We start from the raw sequence: 21,016 nt of genomic DNA on the forward strand, positions 1-21,016 counted from the left end.
AACCCTTGCCGGTTAAACATTTTATTCATGTCTTGTTCTGACCTGCACATTAAACGAAACAGCTCCTGATTACTGGACTAAGTTACCTTTAACATCTGATTGCACCAATACTGTCAAAAACACACAAGATTTACATATAAACAGTTGGTTATATCTTAAGTGAAAGGTAACAGTTGTGAGAAAAATGTGCCAGTATATTAGATGTGTGCAGCTCTTAAATTGACAGCAGACTACATGTACTAAACATGCTGCCGCTTGTCATTAAAGTGACAGTTTACCTAAAGAAATTTAACGTTATTATTATTTACACAAACTCATGTTGTCCCAAACCTGTATTTATTTATTTCTTGTGCTGAACACAAAATAAGAATGTTAACCAAACAGTTGCTGGTCCCCATTAACTTTGATAGGGGGAAAAAATATTGAAGTCACTGGGGACCAGCAACTGTTACCCAAATTCTTTAAAATAACTTGTTCAACAGAAAAAAAAAAAGTTGTGAAGCAACTTGTAGAGTGCTTTGTATGGCCATGGGGTCTGTTGAAAGTGCTATATAAATGCAGTCCATTTACCATTATAATCAACAAAAAGCACACAATGTAAAAAAGAGCTTCATTAATTGACCACTTTAGTGAATTAAAGGGAGCCTTCTTGCTTTCATATAAAGTAAATACTTTAATACAATTGCAAAATGTGAATTATTCCTATTCAAGTGTTTGTGCAAAAATTATTAATTCTCATGTATGACAGGGAGGCGCCCTGTCGATCACTTGAATATTTTCCTGATAATGAAATTACTTAAAATCGGGGTCTCACACATACCTGAGAAATACATCTACAGAAAGCTTAAAATGTCTACTTTTAAACAAATCAATTCAAAACGAAAGCATTACGTAATCTTTGAAGGTTGCATTGAAAGTCCTTGTGGAAAGAGTTAGCACTGTGAATTTCATCTTGAAGCCGGCAAGAAAACATTTGTTTACATAATAATTAAAATGTCTCTTTCACAATTATTAGGCTACTTCTGCCTGTGCTTTGTGGCAAATGCATGTGCTTGAGCGCGAAATATTTTAAGGGTCAATATGGATTATAGATGCAAATTTAATATAAACCTGCAATTAGTTGAATGACAAATTAATGACTAGTAACTAGAAAAACATGGGGGGGGGGGGTCTATTAAATAACCTAGACATCTGTTAAAGTTTTTAAAGCACTTTATAGGCATTTGCATAAATTCTGCTTTCAAAACTGTCCGTAATGGAGAGATATTTTAACACAAAAATTATATATTTTTTTCTTTTAAGGGAACTTCCTCTCATATTAAGTTATAATAACTAATAAACTATATTGTGCTATACAGTAGTCAACATTTGAAGTGGATCAAAACCTTTCTTCAAAATTGTCCTAAAACCAAAATGGCGGGGAATCTGTCCTACTTTGCCTAAACACTGTCCATATAAAGAGCATGAGGTTTACACCTTTATTTCAACCCCCACAAGCTTTATAGGACTACCCCCCCAAAAAATTCAACCCCCTCCAGCTGAACCGAATTGGCTGTGAGAAATGGTGTGTTGTCATGCTACTGTGTTGAAGTCTGCACTCACAGCAGCCATACTATTTTTATTCATTATTTTATTGCAGACCATATTATTTTCACCAGACCATAATAACAACAAATTATCAAATGATAATTAATAATTTTTGCATAAATTATTGTTAGCCTATTTGTGAGTGTAGGTGTTTGAGGAAGGCTTTAAGATCAAGCAGAATCCTCCGTCAGCTGCTCCTGCTTCACAGAGAGCGTGACTCGTGCTAATTGACCCAGGTTCACAGTCCACAGTTTGATTTTACAAAATCAGTTTGAGGCGAATACAACTTATTATAGATCATGAGCCACATATTTAGCAAGGCAGGAAAACATTCAGTCTACCTGAAGGAAGACATATTTAATTTAAAGTTAATGCTGTTAAATACAAAGTTAAAAAAAAATAATTAAAACTAGTGTAGGCTATTCTTAAACTTGTGCCGCGTTTCCACCGAAATTATCCAGAACATTTTTACCAGGAACTTTTTAATTGCTTATTTTAGTTAATTTTGTGATAAAAAAAAAGGTCATGTATAAGTTGCATTTTATAACATTCAGAAATAATTCCGGCAGGCCTAATAATATCATAGGATAATGTACCAACAATATATTTTTAGTTCCCTTCACTTTACAACAAATCCTTTAAATTTAACATTTAATCATAACAGAACAAGAATTAAAAATTATATAATTCTAATTGAGAAATATAGTTGCAGTACATAATTTAGGCTTAGCTATAAACAAACAAACAAAATTTTATAATAATTAAAAGCAAAACATAAGGTTGGGCCCCTCTCATTTGGGACAAATGCCCGTTTGAAGCTCAACTATTATTCATTAGGTAAAATAGGCTTTTTAGTTCACGTGTGTTTCAGTATTGATGGAAAAAAAATATGCCAGTGGCCCACTGATCACAACGAATGGCACGGTGAACGGATGCACCGTTTTCCTATGAATTTGTGCGCGTGAGGCTTGAACGCGATCAAATAGCTGAAACAGAAGATACTACATTTTTGGTCACACAGTAAAGGCATAATTCAAGAATAATAACAGTTAATAAGAATTATTTCTAAATGCTGGACCGTTCTCATTTCACTCTGCATATGGAAGATTTTTTTAAATTTTTCTAACCAAGAATGAACCGAAATGAAAAATTTAGCTTTAATCCATGAATTTAACTATATAAATATATATTTATACACACACATACATGCATACATACATACACATATATACACACACACACACATGCACACACACATGCACACACACACACATATATATACACACACATACATATATATATATATATATATATATATATATATATACACACACATACACACATACATACACACACAGTACAGATCCAATTTTTGGACACACCTTGTCATTCAAAGAGTTTTCTTTATTTTTATGACTATGAAAATTGTTGAGTCACACTGAAGGCATCAAGGGCTATTTGACCAAGAAGGAGAGTGATGGGGTGCTGCGCCAGATGACCTGGCCTCCACAGTCACCGGACCTCAACCCAATCGAGATGGTTTAGGGGTGAGCTGGACCGTTGACAAAAGGCAAAAGGGCCAACAAGTGCTAAGCATCTCTCTGGGAACTCCTTCAAGACTGTTGGAAGACCATTTCAGGTGACTACCTCTTGAAGCTCTTCAAGAGAATGCCAAGAGTGTGCAAAGCAGTAATCAAAGCAAAAGGTGGCTACTTTGAAGAACCTAGAATATGACATTTTCAGTTGTTTCACACTTTTTTGTTATGTGTATATAATTCCATATATAATTCCACATGACTGACAGTCACCACTTATACTGACAGTCACCACTTATAAGCTATTACTAAATATTGTAGAAAATATTGTAGTTGCTTTGTAACGATTTGTATTGTAAAAAGCGCTATACAAAAAAATAAAAAATAAACATTAATTCATAGTTTTGATGCCTGGTAGTGTGAATCTACAATTTTCATAGTCATTAAAATAAAGAAAACTCTTTGAATGAGAAGGTGTGTCCAAACTTTGTCTGTACTGTATGTATATATATATATATATATATATATATATATATATATATATATATATATATATATGTGTGTGTGTGTGTGTGTGTGTGTGTGTGTGTGTGTGTGTGTGTGTGTGTATGTATAGACTGTAGCCTAAGACTATCTCACATTTTGCAATTAACCTGCTAACTGTCACCCCGTCCCGTATACGGGATGCTTACGTTGACTATACTATATTACAATCAAATCTAATCTTGACAAACTATATTTCGTTGGAAAGGTCTAAGACTCCCAAATATATATTTTACCAATATTTTTTGTAAAAAATTATGTAGGAAAAGTAATAGATTAATTTATGACAAGAGTTCACCCTCAGAAATCTACATTACAAAAGGAGCTTTGACCTTTTTTTAAAAATAAGACTTCCTCGTTGCCTTTTTCTCTATCACATTTTAGAAATCATCAGAAGTTATATATCACTTGAAAACATAAAATCTCAAAATTCATCCTTCAAAACCCATTTTAAAATCAGACATTGCATTACCATGTAAATGGTACATCAAAATCATGTTACAAAATGTTTTTAGTCATGAATTAAAAAAAGTTGGGTTTGTATCATGCATATTCAAGTCTATCTTCAAAAACGTGAGTGACAGTTAACAGGTTAACTCACTGTAAATTTTCTAATGGTTTTTAAAGATGTTACAATGTTATATTATAATGTTATTGTTACTTTACTGCATCCTTTCATCTCCATTTACAAACCAACATTTTACAATTACATTCAGTTAACATGTGACTGACTTGAAAATAACACTATTACTCACACTTCTTCAGAGGAGTCATCTTGGTCTGCTTTCATACCCTCTGACAGACTGCCTTTGAACTTGTCTTCATCCCGACTTCGCCGTCGCCTCCTCTCACGCTCTCTGGAGGTGGATCGCCGTGGTCTGGAGTGTCCAAACCGGTCCCTTTCAGCAGACCCACCAAAACAGAACAGTTCATTACACAAATAACTAACAGGACTATCACAGTGAACTGCATGGATGCAAACTCATCATTGGTGAAAAAGGTGACAAAGGCATGCACCCCACCCCCCAAAAATAAAACTCTACATATTTTAGGGTGCTTCCACACTTGGTTCACTTGCCTGGTCCGAACCAGAGTTTGGTAGCTCCCCCTTCCCCCTGCCCCCACTGGACTGTGTTCATATTATAATATTTGAGTCCTAACCGTGGTTCGCTTACGTCATCAAGCCAGCAGCTGTTTACCCCGTTTCTTGGTAACGACAGTGCAGGAGACGGCGGCAAATACATAACATTACTCTGAACTTTTTTGTATTACGTTCTCGAAGTGTTCGTTTTGTTTATAAAGCTTTGATACATAATGGCACTTGCGTCTGTCTTAGAATGTACTGAAAATGCTCTAAAGAACGTTGAAGGCGAACATAAATGAGATGTACAGCTCTCTGCTTGTAGCGCGTCAGTCAAGCTCATCAGGAAAGTGAGTGAAACACACACAAACACATTTTCATCAAATAATTTGTTACTAAAAGCAGTTCACTTCCGCGATTTGTACGATTACGTTCACATAAGCAGCGAACCGTACCAGAGCTCATATGAAGTGTACCACAGACTACAGTTTTTAAGCGGACTCGGGTACGGTTCGCTGGTGCGCATCCAAGTATGGAAGACAGCATTCACATCATCCAAACGAACCGAACTCTGACAACAATCGAACCCGGGTGCGCACCAAAAGTGGGAGTGTGAAAGCACCATTAAACATTATTTTAAGGACTTCATTGCATTTTTTTCTTACTCTGCTAAAATACTACGAATTAAGTTAATCAATGGTAGTGTTGTCAAAAGACCCGGTACTTCGGTACCAAGTCGGAACTAAAAAATTTTTTAATGTGACGGTACCAGGTTTCTTTAAGTACCGGTAGTACCGAGGTCCCGTTCAAACCCGGTTCAGCGCTATGATTTCCGCGAAGCAGAAAACAAGGACGGAATCTCAAAATCCAGTCATGAAAATGAAACTTACATTTTAATATGGACAGTCATGGAATTTGTCAAAGTTAGCATAAATTAATCAAATCAAATCTCCATATGGACCAGTATCCGTAAATGTTAAGCCGCAAAAGTTGTTTGAAATATGAATCTGTGTTCTGCGAGTCTTTGTGTGAATGAATGAATGGACTACATAGACTGAAGCGCATGACACTTGCATTAATTTCAGCATCTGAGCTTCAGAGTTCTCTCTCCATCAAGCAATCTGAACTTTTCAGTTCATCTCAATGGACACACAGCGAACCTGTAACCAGGTAACCTGTACCTGTAGGACAGTCCCTGTTTTGATTTCAGCAAATCAGTTTAACCGAACGCAGACGTGATTAATATTCATGAACCCAGCAGCTCATCAATTCATAGTGCATTGTATATACATTAGTATGATAGTAGAATTAGTAGTAGTATTATCTTTTAATAATAATTAATATGATCTATTACTATATTTATATATATATTTTTTTATTTACTATATATTTATTTACCAAAAATAAAATGTTCAAATTTCATAAATTAAAAGACAAATTAAATTTGGGTGAAACTTGTTTACGGTTTTTCATAATTATATAACTTGTAGAAAAAAACTTTAAACACAATTGTAAATAAGTATAATGGCATTGGTTTTATTTTTAGTGCTAAAAAGTTTTTGTTTTTTTTTAAATTTTGCATATTTTTGTGTTTTGCTTTGGTACCGAAATTGTTAACGAGAACCATGGATTTTCACTGGTATCGGTACCGAATACAGAAATTTTGGTACCGTGGCAACACTAATCAATGGTATAATAATGATTTCAATTTTTTTTTACATTTAGAATTTAAAAACAAAATCTTTCAAATAATGCCTACAAAAGGACACACACAAAAAAAAGTGTGCTTTTAGTTATCTTTACCTGTAGAAGCTGCTAAAGCCAACACAGACTTGTTGCTAGGATTGGGAATCGACAATTGATTCCAGAATCGGATACTTGTTGTCAAATAAAAATTTCAATTTCACCTATTGATTCCTATGCATTCTTTTTTTTTTATCTGTGGGGACTAGACCTAGCAATCTGCCAAGACCTTGCACGCTTATCTATGTGCTCCAAAGTTTGCCTACATTTGCGATCAGAAGCCAAAAAAAGCTAAGTATAATATATTTGATAGCTAAACATGTTGTAAGAGAGGTCTCACCACCAACATGACAAAGCACTTTAATTTAATAGATCTTTAAAGATCGCAAACACGATTCAAACACCAACATGATTCCATTCTTAAATTACAATGGTTTGTCCATTTCATTCCTCAACCTTTGACTTGTGCGATCAATGTTGTGATCACTTGGTTCATCCCTGCAGAACACGAACACACCAGTGTGATTTGACCATTTAAATTTGCGTTTGCACTGCCATTGACCTAAAGAGAGCAGCTGTCATCTGTCATGAAATGAAACATCTTAACAGTCTTTTCAGCCATATAGTATCATTATTTCTGTTACAAACATTAAAGTCACAGAAGTACTGGGTTAAAAGTTTGTAGTTCAGATATAAATGGAGTATGATGTGTATGGAACTGATTAAAATAGAGTAAATCACCTTTTGAAAGTAATTTGACACTTTAAATGAAGATTAGTTAACTACATTGTAATGCCGATAGGTGGCGAAAGGAGCTGTTAAAATCTATTTGTCTTTGGGGGGGGGGGGGGGGGGGTGAAATGCTATTTCATGCATACTGAGTTTTTTTACACTGTTGGATTCCCATGCTAAACATGGACAAAGTTTCAAACATTAAGTTGTACGTTTTAAGGAGTATTTTAAAAATACTCCTTCTGGTTTGTCACAAGTTTCGGAAAGTTTTTTTCTTCGAGTATGGCTTTGTGTGACGTTAGATGGAACGTAATTTCCTAATATGGGTCCTAAGGGCACTTCTGCCGGAATAGTGCGCGCTCCCGTATAGCAGAGCACTGGGAGCACAGACATTCACTGATCAGAGCGTCGCGAAATGTCACAAAAGAAGTGTGTTTTTGGTTGCCAGGGCAAGACAACCCTGCACAGATTACCAAAAAGAAAAAAAAAAAACATTAAAGGACCAGTGGATGGAGTTTATTTTTACAGAGCATCAACGGAGTTGTGCAAGTTGTATAAGTTGTATAATTTCGGTCCCATTATTTAGGCCTAATTTGCCTAAAACAAGAAACTAATAAAATTAAACCTGCACAATTAAATCTTTGAAACTCTAAAGAATTAATAAAACGTCCTCACGATTAAACTCAAGTTCTCTCATTATAATCAACAACATTCACACGATGTAAAAAAAAAAGCTTTAGTAATTGACAACTAAAGTAATTTTAAAGGGAACCTTCTTTCCTTGCTTTTAAAGTAGGGTAATATCATATGGCCTAAAAAAAAAAAAAAAAAAAGTTTTTTTTTTTTTTGATTTAAACCGATTTTTAAATCAATATTCAAATGACGAAGAAATTTTACAAAAGTTTCAATATAGTTCTTTATCATTCATTTAGCAGTCAAATTTATAACTGCAACAAGATGATAAAAAAAAAACAGTACTGTTATTACCTTAATGCTGGAAAGATGCTATTTTTTGTTTTGTTTTAATAGTAGCCCATCATGCATTTAACTCATCTATTTTAACTCAGCTTTAAGAGCTGTTCAGATTAAAACTGGCAGCTCAGCAGTGAGTCAGTGTCATGGATGGAGGACCTGTTAATATTTTTTCTAGTTTATATTTCATCTCGTAATGGCGCTGGTTTAGATTTTTTTTTTCTTATAGAACTTATTTGTAAATAGAGCAGTCACTGTGTCTACACCGGACGCGAAAGTTGTCATCTGTGCACCACAGCGAAAAGTGTGTCTAAACTTGATGACATCACACTATAGTGTCAAATCATCTGAACGCAGTGTCAGAACATTTAATCATAAACAGAACGAGCATCAGTTCACTGATGGGGATCGTGTCCAGTGTATCCATCACTGTGTTCTGTTGTCTTTTGTTGGATCGTTCCACTCGTGTCCGGTGTAGAACTGGCATGCGTTTTTTATTGTTTTATTTTACAGCCCTGCTTGTTTTAATGTTTTTATTAAATATCTGTATTGACTGCATGGGTCATATTATCGAATTATTTACTGCCATGCGACCTACAAAAGTAAAGCTTGGCGAGTCGATGAACTAGCATTGCAGCAGGTTGATTTTTGGCAGATGTGCTGTGCTTGAGTTCGCGCGGTCGTCTTCGTTTCGTCAGGTGAAACATCTCTCTCACTCCCAGCAGAGTCTGTGAGAAGCAACAACTTCCCCTCCACGCGCACTGATACCAGAAACACGCTCCGCCTTCACTTCGTGAATAAAGTTATTTCAGTATATTTGAAATGTTATGTTCATAACAGCATATAAAATAATAAAAAAAAAAATAACAGGAGAGTTTCAAAGTAGCTTGAGCTATTTTGTGTAAACTTTTTTTCCCTATAGCCTATCACATGCCAGACTAATAACATTGTAAGCATTACATCTTTAATTGCTGCTTTCTACTGTGAAAATTGTTTGTGATGAAAATAACAGTATATTTTTGTCAGTTATTTTATATAAACAGATCGATTAACTTCAAGATTTCAAAATCAAATAGCATGCTGATAATGTAGCACTGTAAGACTACATTTGTTTCAACACATTGTGAAAGCGATTGAGTGTGAATCTGTTTAAATCATGCTTTAACCGAAAATAATCAGTAAAAGAAACAGGCAAACTCTTAACATCCCACTCGACTCTTGCAGTCATTGTAACCTTCTGATCAAGCTAAATATGTTTAACATGAATTCTTGCTGAATATGCAGTTATATGGCTGTTGGCATGAATTGTACTCGTGATGAAGTACTCTTGGAGCCGGTGAAAACCACGAAGCTCATATTCAAGTGTTTGTGCAAAAATTATTAATGTGCATTAATGACAGGGAAGCGCCGTCTCATCACTAATTTTTCATGATAATGAATGTATAATTTTTTAATTAAAATAATATTGTGGTGTCTCACATAGGTATTAAAAATATATCTACAGAAAGCTTGAAATGTTTTTAAACAAAAAGGAATAGTGTAATGTGTGAATGTTGCATTTCTCTTGTTGGAGAGAGCCAGCACTGTGAATATAACCAAAACAACAGTCCTATATAAACCGGTTCAGCAAGTGAAAGCCTTATAAGACACTGTCCATATGAAAGAGCAATTCACACCTTTATCTCGACCCCCACAAGCCATGAATAACTATCCAAAACCCAACCCCCTCCAGCTGAACAGAATGTTTGTGTGTTGACAAATCTTTTGCAATGTCCTAACAGCCAGGATTAGTACCACACAACACGTCTGCTAAAGTCAGATTTGCGACCTCGCGAAAATTTAGCCTTAATAATCCACAGTATGTAAAGGCCTATGACAATGTGCAGTTAATTACCAATAAAACATTTTAAAGTTAGACTGGAGTGAGATGAAACTAGATCAAAGCACAAAGCAAGCTGTTGCTAGCTAGCTGCTAATTTTATATGGTAAAAAATAACACTATTACACCTTTCAACGCTACGTTTTCAATTGATATGATTATACTAAAATAATTATCAGGTCTATCAAAAAATTATTTTATCTTTCTAAACTATGAAAGCCAGTCATGGAAGAAATCACAGCTTTTTTTTTGTTGTTGCAAAAAGGGCAAGAAAGGATGAGAAAAAAAAAGAAAAAAAAAATAGAAGAAAAAAAAAAAAAACCCTGGACAAACCATTCACTCTTGATCAATGTAAATTAATGCTGGAATATGAGCAGTCGTTTATTCTATAATCACCCGGGTGCTGATTGACACATAGGCACAGATGAGATCTGAACAGCACACATTAATATGCGCTTAAACTAAACTCATTTAAGCTTTGTCTGTTTAAACATTTTAAGAGCTAAAGGATGCGAGCTCGCGCACGCAGTGAGAAGAATTGTGAATGCGCAGCTCAAACCCGCACCTCAGAACGCGTGCAAATATTAAGATCTCTGTGAAGTATCTATTGCATTTAAATGGACAAATTCACACAAAAAAAAGTCAAAATGCCCATCTTGGTTTAATATCCCACAGCAGACAAACCCGAATGAACATATACCTGTTGTATCAGTGCATTCTCTTAAAGGGGGGGTGAAATGCTCGTTTTCACTCAATATCCTGTTAAACTTGAGTACCTATAGAGTAGTACTGCATCCTTCATAACTCCAAAAAGTCTTTAGTTTTATTATATTTATAAGAGAAAGATAGTCTGTACCGATTTTCCCCGGAAAAACATGAGCGCCTGGAGGCGTGACGTGTGGGCGGAGCAAAAGAATCACGAGCGCCAGTAGGATTTTGCATTGAGAGGGTTTGGAAGCTGTGACATTACCGTGAGGAAAAAACCATCATCCCAAACAAACCATGGCTAACAGTCAGATTCAGCCGTATATTTATGGTCCAGAATCAGATCCAGAGGCTGAAACTTAAAAAGAGCAGCATCAGCAACGACGTCTCTATGTGGTAGGTATTGAAACTGTATATATTTGCTTAGCGAAAATGACTAAGTTCCACTTTATGTCGTCTTTTTTTTTTTTTTAAGGTGTACATGTGGAAAGTGCAGTTTGATGCCAACATCGCATGTTGTTTACTTTATGTGCTTACGCGCCGATAGCCAAGTTAACAACAGAGATATTTGAAGCAGTTTTACTCACCGCCTGCGGTTCCAACACACGATCGTGACCCTTTTTCGTTGGGACTGCATTATCCTTAAAGGGAGGGTGAAATGCTCGTTTTCACTCAATATCCTGTTAATCTTGAGTACCTATAGAGTAGTACTGCATCCTTCATAACTCCAAAAAGTCTTTAGTTTTATTATATTCATAAGAGAAAGATAGTCTGTACCGATTTTTCCCGGAAAAACACGACCGGCTGGAGGCGTGGCATGTGGGCGGAGCTAAAGAATCACGAGCGCGAGTAGGCTTTTGCGTTGAGAGCGTTTGGAAGCTGTGACATTACCGTGAGGAACAAAAACATCCAAAACAAACCATGGCTAACAGTCAGATTCAACGTATATTTATGATTTATGATTATGGAGGGGTGATGTTTCAAAGTCACACCACCTTGCTACTGGGGTTCCTCAAGGCTCAGTACTTGGACCACTTCTCTTCTCCATCTACATGACATCTTTAGGATCTGTCATTCAGAAGCATGGCTTTTCTTATCACTGCTATGCTGATGACACCCAACTCTACTTCTCATTCCAGCCTGATGACCCGACGGTAGCTGCTCGCATTTCAGCCTGTCTGAGTGACATTTCTAGCTGGATGAATGACAATCACCTTCAGCTTAACCTTACAAAGACTGAACTACTGGTGATTCCAGCTAACCCATTGATTAATCACAACTTCTCTATACAGCTGGGCTCGTCAACCATAACTCCTTCGAGGACAGCCAGAAACCTAGGAGTTGTGATGGATCATCAATTAAGCTTCACTGACCACATTGTTACAACGACCCGGTCCTGCAGGTTTGCCTTATACAACATTAGGAAGATTAGACCCTTCCTGTCAGAGCAAGCAACCCAACTTCTTGTCCAAGCTCTTGTTCTCTCCAGACTGGACTATTGTATGCCAAGCCTCTGCAAATGATCCAGAATGCAGCAGCGAGGGTTGTCTTCAATGAGCCAAAAAAAGCTCATGTTACTCCTCTCCTCATCAGGTTACACTGGCTACCAGTAGCTGCTCGCATCAAATTCAAGGTACTGATGCTTGCCTACAAGACGACCACTGGCACGGCACCAACTTACCTAAACTCACTGGTTAAATCCTATGTGCCCTCCAGAAGTTTGCGCTCTGCAAGTGAACAACGCCTTGTGGTGCCATCCCAAAGAAATTCAAAATCACTCTCACGGACCTTTTCCTGGACTGTGCCCAGCTGGTGGAATGACCTCCCAATCTCAATTCGTACAGCTGAGTCTTTACTCATTTTCAAGAAACATCTAAAGACTCATCTTTTTCGCCTGCACTTAACCTACTAACACCAGTACTTTTCCTTTTCTTGTCTTTTTCATTTAATTAAAAAAACTTGTCATGGCACTTGTATTCTGTTGTTGTTCTCTTGTTGACCTGACTGCTTCCATTGTTCTCATTTGTAAGTCGCTTTGGATAAAAGCGTCTGTTAAATGATTAAATGTAAATGTAAATGATCCAGAATCAGATCCAGAGGCTGAAATTTAACAAGAGCAGCATCAGCAACGACGTCTCTATGTGGTATGTACTGAAACTGTATATATTTGCTTAGCGGTTTTGGAAAATGACTAAGTTCCACTTTATGTAGTCTTTTTTTTGTGGAAAGTGCAGTTTGATGACAACATCGCATGTTGTTTACTTGATGTGCTTACGCGCAGATAGCTAAGTTAACAACACAGAGATATTTGAAGCATATTAGTTGTACCGCACGCGGTTCCAACACACGATTGTGACCCTTTTTCTTTGGGACTGCATTATCCTTAAGAAATAAACTATGTGCAAATCCGGCGTCAAACTGGGCCTTGTTTGTAAAACAGGCATCTTCGAAATGCAGGGAACAAACAAAAACCACTTGCACAACTCAGTTGATGCTCTGTAAAAATAAACTCCATCCACTGGTCCCTTAATGCTGTTTTTTTTTTTGGTAATCTGTGCAGGGTTGGTTGTCTTGCCCTGGAAACCAAAAACACTTCTTTTGTGACATTTCGGGACGCTCTCGCTCTGATCAGTGAATGTCTGTGCTCTTAGTGCTCTGCTCTACGGGAGCGCGCGCTCTTCCGGCAGAAGTGCCCTTTGGACCCATATAAGGAAATTCCGCTCCATCTAACGTCACACAGACCCATACTCGAAAAAAACTTTCCGAAACTTGTGACAAACCGGAAGAGGTTTTTTTGGAACAAAAATACTCCTTCAAACGTTCAAACTAATAGCATTTCACCCCCCTTTTAAAGTGACAGTCTTTGTATTAATCGAACTGCAACAACAAAAGAAATCACTCACTGATCTTGATTAAAAAGCTTTTACAAATTTAATAAAACAATCTTTAATTTATACAGTCCAATATACAATGCTGTTTTACATTTGATTACTTTATTCAATTTCTGCATCTACAAACTTATGCTAGACCTTTTTTATTTTTTATTTAACCTTTATTGTCAATATTGGGCTTGCGGATCATGTGGGTACTAGGGTACTCTTTGCTGTGTATGAATGACCATGTCGGTCAGCCACCACCGAAGACCAATTCTGACCCAGGAAAAACCCTGATAGTATTATTTTCACAAGACCATAATGATAATAACAAATCATCAATTAATAATTAATCATTATTTTATGAAAATCATTGTCATTTGTGATCGTGGATGTTTGCGGGAGGCTTTAAGGCCAAGCGGAGTCCTCTGTTCCTGCCTCACAGTGCGCGGGTCTCCGAGGCTTCACTGTCTGCGGTTTGACTTTACTGAATCAGATTGAGGCGAACTTATTGATCATGAGTCCAACATTTAGCAAGGCAGGAAAATTCTAACGGAAGGAAGACATATATCATTGAGCTAATGCTGTTAAAGAGAGAGAGAGAGAAAGAGAGAGAAACTAGTCTAGGGCTATTCTTAAACTTGGAGCTCATTATATTGAAGTACAAATCCAAACACTAGAAACCTTTATATCAGTGGTTCTCAACCTTTTTTTCCAGACTATGGTCTAAGTGCAAGTCTACGCATATAATTTACATATTACGTCAGCAATATAAACCAACCTGATTTATAATATTATAGCCTAACTATTATGATATATAATCTATTACATTCATTGAAATAAACAATTTTACTCCCCATATTGTCAGGAGCTGACCAATTTTGTGAGATTCAGCTTTAAAGGAGTAACACAAAGAAGTTGCGATTGTAACCCCTGTGTTATACTTTCCATTTTAATAACAGGAGGTTCTCTCTTGAGATATTTTGCCACATTTTTTCAATTAAGGATTGTTACACATAGTGTATGGTGTTTCCATTTATCTGAACTTCTTAAAGTGAGTTGCGAGACAAAAAAAAAAACGAAAATCCAGCACTTCTCCTTCAATACTGATACTGCGACTATTCACAGTTTGTACATGTTCATTCCCTGGCATTTTTTGAATTTCTTTTTTTTCTCCCTTAAAAAACTTATTTGTCCATTCTGATGCGCAATTTTACCTTAAAGGCAATTTACCTAATGGCTGTTGATGACTATTTGAATTCAATTCTGCCAAAGTGCGCGCTTGTATGTGTTCTTTAAATGCTTATGCCAGTGCTCATGTCTGAAAATTATACATGAAGAAAAAAAACAAAAAAAAAACATTAGGATATAGCTTATATTTCATTAGTAGCATATTTTTTTGTTAACCAAAAACAAAAAAACTTACCGTGAGGAAAAAACCTACTTTTGTTAGTAGCATATTTTTTTGTTAACAAAGTCTAAAAACAAAAGGTCAACTGGCTCCATTATATGGAGATACTTTGGTTTTAAGGCGTAGGACGAACAGAAGGCAGATGTCTAACGTAGGGCCCAATGATTTCTGCGATGCAGAAAACGCGGACGGAATCCACTCATAAAAACGGTATTTACAGTTTAACGCGGAATGTCACGGAATTGGTTGAATTTTGAATGAATTATCAAAAGTAGGTCATGCACTTAAATCAAATCGCGATATAGACTAATATCTGCAAATATTAACCCGGAAAAGTCTATTTAAATATGAATCCCGCATGTTCTGCGTGTCTGTGTTAACGAATGGCGCAAAAGCGCGTCTTCATTCATTAAACACACGGAAGCGCGTGATGCTCGCTCTGATTTCAGCGTCTTTCCTATCACTGATAAAGATGTGAACACATGAGGAACATCTCCAGAACTGCACCGAGAGTCACTTCATGAGCATCTGACCATTTGATTTGAGTAAAACTAGCTCATATCACATCATAGACTGTAGTATCACATACACAGAACTGTAAAGGTAAACCCGTCAAAATAAAAGTATTTGGCAGAAATATTTTACTATTGTTCAGCAGAATGTACATAGCCCACTACTACTATTATTAAAATGAAATGAACATTTTTTTTAAGGAATAATCACACAACATTTCTTCCATGTTTTATTTTTAATAGTAAATCCCCTTTGTTTACCAAAAAATAAAGTTTGCTTAATTTTAAATAATTAAAAGATAAATTAAATAAATGTTTTATGCCTTCATTTGACAACCAGAAAAATGTAAATACACAGATTTCTGTAGGGAAAAAATTTCACATAAGGCTATTTTAAGATTTTTTTAAACTAATTAAGTTGTTTTTATGCATTTAAATAATTACACATGCTAAAACACAGAATTAGGTAACAATAAAGCATATGGTGAAGAAAAAAATAAGACTTTTCATAGGGCCCTAAACATGTAATATTTGGCATATTTGTTTTTGCAGTAGTTTTAGGGGGGTTATTTTTCCTGTTAAGATAGAGATATATATCGCATATCGAGATATAGCAAAATATATCGAGATATATTTTTTGCTCCATATCGCCCAGCCCTAGAGTGAGGCACCAGCAATCAAACAGCTGAAACAAATAATACTTAATTTTTGGTCACACATAAGGCATAATTCAAAAATGCTTGTAGTTTGAAAAATCAAGAATAATAACAGAGTTAATACTAATTATTGCTAAATGCTGGACCGTTCCCACTTCGCTCTGCATATGGAACATGAAGATTTTTTTAAACCAAGGATGAACCGAAATGAAAATGAAATTAAAACATTTATATATATTTTCACATGGATTTATAGTATACCATTGAATAATGACTGAATACATAAGCTTAAGCAACAAAATAGTTTATTTTTGTTCAACCAAGTCTAGCAGACCAGTGCAATTTTTGCCATCAAGTGTAGCAATAGCATATTTAGAAACAATTTAGAAATAGTACATTTCAGAAATTCAGGTAGCTTATAGGTGCTGGAACCTTCTGTAAAGTGTTTTTTTAAGTAATACACAATACTGTCAATTACATTCAGAACATTGGAAACCCTGACTATTAGAAAACATCTCTCTGTTGCTTCAGAGGCCATAACATACTAAGTCCAACTCTCAATAACCTTGGCCAAAACAATAAAGACATACATATATATCGACATACATGATATGTCAAATTCCATATAGTGTTTAAAAAATATCTCTATACATTTTTAATATCGAGATATCGCCCACCCCAAGATAAACCCATGAGATTTTTTGGCGGAAACTTCAATGGCGCTTTTATTTTTGTGAAAAACTGGGAAAATGGGTTTACAAACATTACTAATTTAATGAAATACTGTAAACGTTTACCCATTAAAAATGTAGAAAATTATGAAAATGTGCAAGTTATGCATAACTGGTGGCCGTTGAGTTTCCAAATACGTGCTAAACTTACAACACATTCAGGAACGGAGCCATTCTGAGACACGGAAAACTGTCTCAGCTTACTTATGTAACCATAGTAGGGAACGAGACACTGCGTCCTGTAGGGGCTGCTTTGTAGGGCTGTCAACAAATATTCTAAATTCGAATATGTATTCGAATGGTTTAAAAAAAAACGAATTTCAAAGGTGAAAATTAATATTCAAATTTAAAAAAAATTTGGAAAAAAAAAAAACGCCTGCGGTAGTAGAGGCGTGGTTGTCTGCTTTGTGAGTGGGCGCGCTAGCGCGCCTGATGGTTCAGGGACAGGTCACAGGAGTCACACTGTGCTCAGCATCACTGTGCTGAAAGTTAACACGTCTTCATGGAAGATGCCAGCAAGTGCAGAGCCCAACTCGACCACAGCAGAGAAAATTTGGTAAAATTGATCCGCGAGATAAAGCTGTATGCAAGCTATTTAAGATACAGTTAGGATACCATTCGACCACTAGCAACATGATGTCACATCTCAAAAATGTGCACCCAAATGAGCATGGCATAATGTGTGGAACTCCAGCTAAACAGTCACGTCTTGACACTTAATGTTAAATTTGCATCGCCCGCCACAAGCTATTTGTCCTCAACACGACAAGAGGCCATAACGGATAAATACATTTCGTTCATTTGTAAGGACATGAGAACGATCAGTATCGCGGATGAGGCAGGCTTCGAGGTGTTCTGTCAAGCAATGGAACCGACATTTGATTATTTATCATTTCATGTCAAGGAAAAGTTCCATGTTTACCACAGCACAGCTCGCTCTGAGCATTCAATGTCAGTTCTATATGCTGTAAAACTTCAATTAATATGAATAATGTGTGTTTCAATCACTGACTGAAGCTGCTATATTTGGGACAACAGTCGCGACCTTAAATTGCTTGCAAAAAACGTGTGGTCTGCAGTCTTGGCCATTAGTTGATTTCCTTGTTTTTGTGTAGGTAGTACGTTGTCATATGTTTAAACTTAAATAGACTACCTATACAAGTAGTTATGTCTCTTTGTATTATTTTGTCCTGTTATTGACGTTATGCGTGTCATTGACAACATTCAAACAGATGTTCGAATAGTTCGAATATTTGTGTTTTTTTAGAGGGAATATTCGAACGTCAATTTTTAGCAATTTTTACAGCCTTACTGCTTACACCTCGTCGTGACCCCTGTCTGAAGCCTACATTGAAAAAACACCAAATTGTTGGCCGGCAACAGCCTCCGGTGTCACTACCGGCGCGACTATAAATAACCACCAGGAGAGCACATCATTATCTTCATCTGAAGCTTGCGTCCGAAGCATGGCAGGGAGCTAGAGGACGCAGTGTCTAGTTCCCTACTCAGGGAACTAAGGTTACATACGTAACCTGAGACAGTTCCCTTTCGAGGAAACTTCGAACTGCTTCCTTTAGGGGCCACTTTGGGGAACAGTATACCCACGGCGCCATGCTGAGGGGAGTGCAGGCCAAAATCATGGCAAGCACTAAGTACCAACTCTACCATTTCCATGGGAGTTGCCCCTGGGATGTTAGACGGCTGTCTTTGAAAGTACCCCTTACGGCTAAAAAGGCCTAAGCTACATACCCAACATAATTGTTAGGGCCTCGGGCCAGGGTAGAGTTGAAGGCTTGGAATCAGGAATGATTCCTATAAAGGGATATGGCTAAGAACCTAGCATTTCTACCAAGTCTTGCCTGTCACACAGGGGCTACCGCTAGCTTACGCATAAGCTTGCTGAAAGAGCTGTCTCGACAGTTCTCTAGTAGCAACACCCTGTTTAGATAGGTATCCGAGGATACATAGGTGGAGTGGTGCCCCAGAGTTTAAACGGGGCTTCTAACAACTCAAGAAAGGGCACGAATCGCTGCTAAGTTACCACAAGAATCACCCAAATAGCCCCTCATGTTGAGGGAAGCGATGCTTGAGGTGTATAAACAAATACACACTGGCTGAATGGAGCCCAAGGAAGCAAGGTTTAATCATCTCAAGAAAGGGAACGGAGTGCGTAACCCTTATCGTACAAGAATTCAGAAAGTTCCATGTGGTTTTGAGAAAGTACACAAAGCTTAGCGTGTGTACTTCAAGGTTCCTAAGCATGGCAGAGTCGCTGAATCTCACAGGAGAGGCAAGCTCAATTTTACAAACCTCGGGCGAGGGGAGCATCACCTGAGGCAGCATATACAAGAAGACTTCCGCCTCCAGTTTAACTTTCTTACTACAAATTAGGGCTGTGACGGTTGCCCTGACAACCGCGTCACCGCAGGGGTCGGTTGCTACCACGGTTGTCTACTGCCACCGGCAGTAATATGGCAACAATTCATATTTCAAAGAGAGCGTGTGCAGATGAGGAGTTACTGAGTTTGTTTGGTGCGGAAAAGTAAACCGGACGCAACACAACCGCGATGCAACAGGTTTAGTCTGTCTGGTGTCTACACAGGACATTTGGACTGTTTCAGTACCTCACAAACCGGACAGGGGATTGATCATGTTGTGTTGTGCTGCATCCAGTGTAGCATCACTGATTATAATGAGTATTTTGCCATGTATGAGTATTTAGGAGTATTTTGTCACGGTGCATCCCGTTAGACAGGGTGTATTTAACTTTCTTATTAAGGTTACTTTCTTGTTTAACTGCATTGTTTCTTTGGTATTTAACTGACCATGACACTACTTGCACATAGTTTATTTCACAGTTTGATATGAAAGGATATGCACAAAGGAAGCGCGCACCGGCAACTTTGAGCACAGGACCGTCCGCGCTCCCTTAACTTGCACCTGATAATAAAGTGAAGTGGAGTGCATATTTGAAACGTCTCCTGTTCAGTCATTCTGCTACTGAATAAAATCACTTCTTGTCATGAGAAAAAGTGACAGAAGCAGTGGGTGGTCATCCCCGTCCCTACGTTAAAATGAAAAAAAGTTATGACTACCGCGGTGGTAAAAATCAACCACCGTCACAGCCCTACTACAAATACAAAAATGTTTTCAATTTTAATATGTTACTCCTGTGATGCAAAGCAGAATTTTCTTTACTACTCCAGTTTGTCACATGATCTTGTAGAAATCATTACAATTTATTGGACTCAAGAAACATTTATGATTATTATCAATGTTGAAAACAATTTTGCGATTTCATATTTTGTGTGGAAATGGTGATGACTTTATGGATATTTTCTTACAAAAACGCATCAATTTGGGCCTTTTTCTTTTTATGAATGGGTGCATTATTTAACATCTTTTGGACTGATGCATGCAACACTTTCTAAAAGTATTATAGCCTAGAAAGATTGCTCCCCTCATAATCACAAAAAAAAAAAAAAAAAAAAAAAAAAAAAAAAATCATCTTAGGTCATCGCAATCTAACTATTTCTGTTAAAGAAGCTTTACACTGCCCAATCTCTTACTTGCATCATGTCTACATTAGACTGACAAGGAAAGAAGAAATTGTGGAATAAAGTCATTATTTTTGTTTTCTTTGCACACAAAAAGTAGTCTCGTAGCTTCATAAAATTAAGGTTGAACCACTGATGTTACAATGACTACTTTAACAATGTTCTTACTACCTTTCTGGGCCTTGAACGTGGCAGTTGCGTTGCTGTCTATGCAGGGTCAGAAAGCTTCAGATTTATTAAAAAATATCTTAATTTGTGTTCCAAAGATGAACGAAGGTTAACAGGCTGCGCTCCAGGACTATCCCCACAGATAGCTGATATGTTACTTTTTTAACATAAACACAGGCACATTAAGCCGCATTTCCACTGTTGGGCCAGTGCGAGCCAGGGCTTAAACCAGGCCGGACGGGGCTGATAGCCTCGGGCCAGTAGCACGAGGCCAGAATTAGCGCAGGTTTTCAACAGTGGAGCCTGAAGCTCCGCTGCGCGTCACTAAAAC

At 37.0% G+C, this 21,016-nt stretch overlaps 1 protein-coding gene across 1 annotated transcript in view; it reads right to left on the reverse strand.

The window, feature by feature from the left end:
• LOC127946055 (serine/threonine-protein kinase PRP4 homolog) overlaps positions 1 to 21,016 on the reverse strand; it is a 106,800-nt gene that overhangs the window by 61,741 nt on the left and 24,043 nt on the right. The window contains exon 4 of the mRNA XM_052542340.1: positions 4,421 to 4,564. Within this exon, the coding sequence (XP_052398300.1) occupies positions 4,421 to 4,564 (144 nt within the window). The remainder of the gene's footprint in view (positions 1 to 4,420; positions 4,565 to 21,016) is intronic.

The sequence above is a fragment of the Carassius gibelio genome, chromosome A24, assembly GCF_023724105.1.
Source record: "Carassius gibelio isolate Cgi1373 ecotype wild population from Czech Republic chromosome A24, carGib1.2-hapl.c, whole genome shotgun sequence".
In the NCBI taxonomy this organism is placed as follows: domain Eukaryota; kingdom Metazoa; phylum Chordata; class Actinopteri; order Cypriniformes; family Cyprinidae; genus Carassius; species Carassius gibelio.